The following is a 6,249-nucleotide window of genomic DNA, read 5'->3' as shown; positions in this document are numbered from 1 at the left end:
ACAAAACAGCTCCCCAACCCCCCCCCCCCCCCCCCCGGATTGACCGCACTCCCACAAACATCCCCTCACTCCCTCCCCCACCGACACTCAGTAACAGCAGTGTGTACCATCCCGGGATAAAACAGCTTCCCCCCCCCCCCGGATTGGGACCACACCCACAAACATCCCCTCACTCCCTCCCCCCCCCCCACCGACACTCAGTAACAGCAGTGTGTACCATCCCGGGATAAAACAGCTTCCCCCCCCCCCCCGGATTGGGACCACACTCACAAACATCCCCTCACTCCCTCCCTCCCCCCCCGACACTCAGTAACAGCAGTGTGTACCATCCCGGGATAAAACAGCTTCCCCCCCCCCCCGGATTGGGACCACACTCACAAACATCCCCTCACTCCCTCCCTCCCCCCCCGACACTCAGTAACAGCAGTGTGTACCATCCCGGGATAAAACACCCCCCCCCCCCGGGATTGACCCCACACCCACAAACATCCCCTCACTCCCTCCCCCACCGACGCTCAGTAACAGCAGTGTTTACCATCCCGGGATAAAACACCCCCCCCATCCTTCCCGCAAGTTCCTCTCTGAGCCCCTCACTCGGAAATCTCTCTCTGTTCTTTCTTGGGTCAGAAACCTGGGATTCCCTCCCTCAGGGACACTGTGGGTCTACCCTACAGCACATGGTTCAGGAAGGCAGCTCACCCCCACACTCTCAAGGGAGGCAACTAAATACTGGGCATAGCCAGGGATACCCACGTCCCATGGGTGAATTAAGAAAAAAAAGCACAGCTTGCAGACATTAGAATCTTCTGTGGGGTTCACTGAGGTGCGTTATTTATTCAAAACACGCGGAGCTTGTGTAAGCAGGTATTTCACTGCGTTACTGATCTTCGCTCTGAACCGGGACAACGTTGCTGCATAAATAAATGTGTTTGTGCAACAACTCAGGTTCTGCAGCATAAAACCAACCTTACTGAAGTGATCTAGAAAAGGTGGGTAATCGGCAGTATTGATTTCTTGAACAATATAATAGAAGAAATCTACAACATAGATTAACCACAGGAGGATGAAGCTCCCAGAGATGGTGAAGAGCAAAACCACAGACCTCCTTCTGCTCTCCATCTCTGGGTCTCTGTGATTCTCTCCTTTGCTCTCACCCTTCAGCCTCTTCCGGACTCGACTGGTCACTAAAATGTGTCTGACTGTCAGAGCATTGAGCAACAGAATTAAAGCAAACGGCAGAAAAGGTGTTAAAACTGTATCAAGCCAATCTAATCCCACCCACCAAGTCTCAGTAAAGTAGCTTGACTCTGTATTGCAGTAGAATGGTACATTATTGATTATCCTCAGAGATTCAAATGAAAAATAGAAGGGGATGTTTTTCAAACAGAACAAGGTGCAGGTTGTTGCTAGAACCACAGTCGCAGTTTTCTCCGTGCAATATGTTTTTCTCAGCTTCTGACAACAAATGGTCACAAATCGGTCAAAGGAGAAACTGACGGTGAACCAAACAGAGCAGTCCCTGGCTGCACGTAACAGGATCCCAGTAACACTACAGACAGGAGTGATGTCCAGGAAACACAGTGGGTAATAGTAATAGCGGAATCTCCTCAGCATGACATCAGTGATAATGACCATTAGGTCAGCAGTTGCCATAAGCACCAGATAACGAGTAGTGCAAGGGGAAATGCCGCACTTTCCCCGGGAAAGTATACCAATCGCCAGCAAATTAACTGTGGAAGACAAAGGGGAAAAAAGAAACAGTGAATTACTGATCAGAAATTGCCTCTTCCTGTTCCACAGAGCAATAATATTTTACCCACCAAACTTCAGCACACCCTGTGAGTGGAAGTGTGTGGGATTGAGTGAATTTGAATCTCACACCCACCTCAGATCGGCCCCCAGCCTGATCACTCCAGAGATTGTGGGGTTTGGACAGGGATTGAGCTCACGGCCTGTCTTAGGAGAGCAGAAGGAAATCTGTGATTTTGTTTGCTTGCATGGTTACTATTTGAATGAGTGTAATGGATTCTCAGCGCTAGTGGCACGGTGGCACAGTGGTCAGCACTGCTGCCTCACAGCGCCAGAGACCCGGGTTCAATTCCTGCCTCAGGTGACTGACTGTGTGGAGTTTGCACATTCTCCCCGTGTCTGCGTGGGTTTCCTCCGGGTGCTCCGGTTTCCTCCCACAATCCGAAAAATGTGCAGTTTAGGTGAATTGGTCATGTTAAATTGCCCGTAGTGTTAGGTAAAGGGGTAAATGTAGGGGAGCAGGTCATGGGTCGGTGTGGACTTGTTGGGCCGAAGGGTCTGTTTCCACACTGTAAGTAATCTAGCTCTGGCAGGTACAGAAACCCCACTCCCAACTCAGTCATAGGACTGGTAATTGGGCGATCGATAAACCAAACACTTCCCTAGTCGTTGGATCAGGTTATCACCTGCAATTAGCATTGGACCAAATCCTGATCAGAGCCACAACAGGACCAGGAAACAGGTAATCAGAACCTGCATAAGGTTTCAAACAAGCTGACTCCATGTGCCTTACATAAGTGCGATATAACAGAGCATGCAGGGCTCCCTTAGAGACAATGCGTGAGGTTTAGGATACTGATTCTGTAAATCGACACGTCTGTACATGACAATAGTCTTGACTTACAGGAATCAGGGTGGCAATCTGCTGAGACTTAAGTCCACTGACCAGAGACAGTGGGGAGGAGAGAATTTCCAGAAGGAATGGTAGTTAGATGAAGCTTTACAAATCAAAACAGGATGCATATCCCTCAATTTCTTTGCTTAACAAAAGAAATCTCAGATTTGAAATTCACAACTGGCTATCACAAGGAGCGTGATGTTAAGGTGATTGGAGGAAGAGCTGTCTGAGGTCAGTTCTTCACACGGAGAGTATTGGGTGCGTGAAATACATTGCCAGCAGTGGTAGTAGAGGCAGATACATTAAGGACATTTAAGTGACTCTTGGATGGGCACATGGAAGACAGTACAATGAAGAATATGGAGGTTAGTTTGCTCTTAGAGTAGGATAAAAGGTCAGCACAACATCAAAGGGCCGTAGTGCCTGTACTGAACTGGACTGTTCTATGTCCTATGTTCTAACTGTTGCAGTATCCCCTGGTGTTTGTGGAAGACAGATCCAAACCTCTCCCTCCCTTTGTGTGTCAAAGAGCTTTCTAACATCCCTCCTTAACGCTCTGCGCCCTCATTTTCAGACTCTGATTGCTCTCATTCTAGAATCTCCAACCAGTGCATATAGTTAATCTTTATCTCCCCCCATCTTTTCTTGTTAATATCTTGTACGGCTTCCCTTAGATCACCCTTTAACCTTCGAAATTCTAGTGAAAACAGAAATTGTAGTGAGAGTCATAGAGTCATAGAGATGTATAACATGGAAATAGACCCTTCGGTCCAATCCATCCATGCCAACCAGATATCCCAACCCAATCTAGTGGGTGGCATGGTGGCACAGTGGTTAGCACTGCTGCCTCACAGCGCCAGAGACCCAGGTTCAACTCCTGCCTCAGGCAACTGTCAGTGTGGAGTTTGCACATTCTCCCCGTGTCTGCGTGGGTTTCCTCCCACAATCCAAAAATGTGCAGGTTAGGTGAATTGGCCATGCTAAATTGCCCATAGTGTTAGGTGTAGGGGAATGGGTCTGGGTGGGTGCGCGTTGGTGTGGACTTGATGGGCCGAAGGGCCTGTTTCCCCACTGTAAGTAATCTAATCTATTCCCACCTGCCAGCACCCAGACCTTGATCCTCCAAACACATCCAAATGGTTCTTAAATGTTGCAATCGTACCAGCCTCCACCACTTCCTCTGGCAGCTCATTCCATACACGTACCACCCTCTGGGTGAAAAAGTTGCCCCTTAGATCTGTTTTATATCTTTCCCCTCTCACCCTAAACCTATGCCCCTCTAGTTCTGGACTCCCCCACCCCAGGGAAAAGACTTTGCCTATTTACCCAATCCATGCCCCTCATAATTTTATAAATCTCTATAAGGTCACCCCTCAGCCTCCAACACTCCAGAGAAAACAGCCCCAGCCTGTTCAGCCTCTCCCTGTAGCTCAAACCCTCCAACCCTTGCAACATCCTTGTAAATCTTTTCTGAATCCTTTCAAGTTTCACAACATCTTTCCGATAGGAAGGAGACCAGAATTGCACGCAATATTCCAACAGTGGCCTAACTAATGTCCTGTACAGCCTCAACATGACCTCCCAACTCCTGTACTCAATACTCTGACCAATAAAGGAAAGCATACCCAACGCCTTCTTCACTATCCTATCTACCTGCGACTCCACTTTCAAGGAGATATGAACCTGCACTCCAAGGTCTCTTTGTTCAGCAACACTCCCTAGGACCTTACCATTAAGTGTATAAGTCCTGCTAAGACTTGCTTTCCCAAAATGCAGCACCTCACATTTATCTGAATTAAACTCCATCTGCCACTTCTCAGCCCATTGGCCCATCTGGTCCAGATCCTGTTGCAATCTGAGGTAACCCTCTTCGCTGTCCACTACACCTCCAATTTTAGTGTCATCTGCAAACTTACTAACTGTATTTGTATAACAAAAACATAAAAAGGTTAACAGGACTGGCAGCATCTGTGGGATCCGAAAACAGAGTTAGTGTTTCGGGTCCAGTGATCCTTCTTCAGAACTAACTTGCCTGATCACTCCTCATACCCTCACACCGTATGAAGCCAGATCAGCCGACAGAACACTGAGATCAGAGAGTGCTGCAGCAGCAGGGACTTTGGGAGTCTCTGTCAGTGGAGAATTGTATCCAGAATGCCGCTCAGTGAATTGCTGTCACTGTTCTGGTGTCTGGATAAGGCTGGCTAGTCAATGAGTTGGCGACATTATTATTCAAAAGATAAAACCAGAGAGCAGATCAGCAGCAGATTAAAACAGGTTCAATTGTCTAACTCCTTACCAAGGAAGCCAATAACAGCAAGAATGGTGTAAAACACTTTCTCCACGTGATCAATTGGTCGATGCATTTCTCTGTGTGAGGTGGTCTGTCCCTTCAGGCAGCTGCCAAGCTCCTTGTTTGAGACTCTGGGCTGATGCATTCTGAGAGACGCTGCCTTATACTGTGTGGGAGCTCCTTGGGGAGATCTGTGTGGGAGCTCCTTGGGGAGATCGAGGTGACTGCATTGCTCAGCTTTGTTGCTGCTTTTCAAATTCCTGTCAATGAACCAATTAACTATAACAACGAGTTTCAATCCCGATTATGAAGGAACGTTGCTGGTCATGCATCATAATGAAACAACAAAACCAGCGTCTGGCATCTGCCAGCATTAACGCTGTCCACTCAAACACCATGAGCCCCATCCCGAGATCATAAATTACTTCAACTGATGCTGCAGTGAGACAGTTTATTCCAAGTGTGAAATATGACTCAAAGCTGCCCTTCTGTCCCTCTAGGGTAGGAGCTGGCCTCTTGAAACAAGAACATTTTATTGACTGAAATGTAATTGCTCACACATGTTGAAGTGTGTCTACTTCAGCGCCAGGAGCATCCGGAATAAGGTGGGTGAACTTGCAGCATGGGTTGGTACCTGAGACTTCGATGTCGTGGCCATTTCAGAGACATGGATAGAGCAGGGACAGGAATGGTTGTTGCAGATTCCGGGATTTAGATGTTTCAGTGAGAAGGTGGTAAAAGAGGGGGAGGTGTGGCATTGTTAGTCAAGGATAGTATTATGGCTGCAGAAAGGACGTCTGAAGACTCATCTACTGAGGTAGCTTGGACTGAGATTAGAAACAGGAAAGGAGAGGTCATCCTTTTGGGGAGTTTTCTATAGGCCTCCGAATAGTTCCAGAGATGTAGAGTATAGTTTTGCAAAGATGATTCTGGATAGGAATGGAAGTAACAGGGTAGTTGTTATGGAGGACTTTAACTTTCCAAATATTGACTGGAAATAATATAGTTTGAGTATTTTAGATGGTTCAGTTTTTGTCCAACGTGTGCAGGAGGGTTTCCTGACACAGTACGTAGACAGGCCAACAAGGGGCGAGGCCACATTGGATTTGGTAATGAACCCGGCCAGGTGTTAGATTTGGAGGTAGGTGAGTTCTTTGGTCATGGTGACCACAATTCAGTTATGTTTACTTTAGTGATGGAAAGGGATAGGTATATACCACAGGGCAAGAGTTATAGCTGGAGGAAAGGCAATTATGATGCGATTAGGCAAGATTTAGGTTGTATAGGGGAAGGAAACTGCAGGAGATGG

At 47.4% G+C, this 6,249-nt stretch overlaps 1 protein-coding gene across 1 annotated transcript; it reads right to left on the bottom strand.

Annotated features, from left to right (window-relative positions):
- Nucleotides 1-828: 828 nt before the first annotated feature.
- Nucleotides 829-5,013, bottom strand: LOC148138331 (putative G protein-coupled receptor 139). The gene is made up of 2 exons (XM_087981633.1): nucleotides 4,947-5,013; nucleotides 829-1,730 (listed from the first exon to the last, which is right to left on the bottom strand). The coding sequence occupies exons 1-2, from the start codon at nucleotides 5,011-5,013 to the stop codon at nucleotides 829-831; spliced, it is 969 nt and encodes a 322-aa protein (XP_087837759.1).
- Nucleotides 5,014-6,249: the final 1,236 nt, after the last annotated feature.

The sequence above is a fragment of the Chiloscyllium plagiosum genome, unplaced genomic scaffold (assembly GCF_037043375.1).
Source record: "Chiloscyllium plagiosum isolate Xiang-an unplaced genomic scaffold, Cpla_swu_hap1 HiC_scaffold_40, whole genome shotgun sequence".
Lineage (NCBI taxonomy): Eukaryota > Metazoa > Chordata > Chondrichthyes > Orectolobiformes > Hemiscylliidae > Chiloscyllium > Chiloscyllium plagiosum.
Note: the sequence above shows the minus strand (reverse complement) of the source record. Positions and strands in the feature narration are given on the sequence as shown.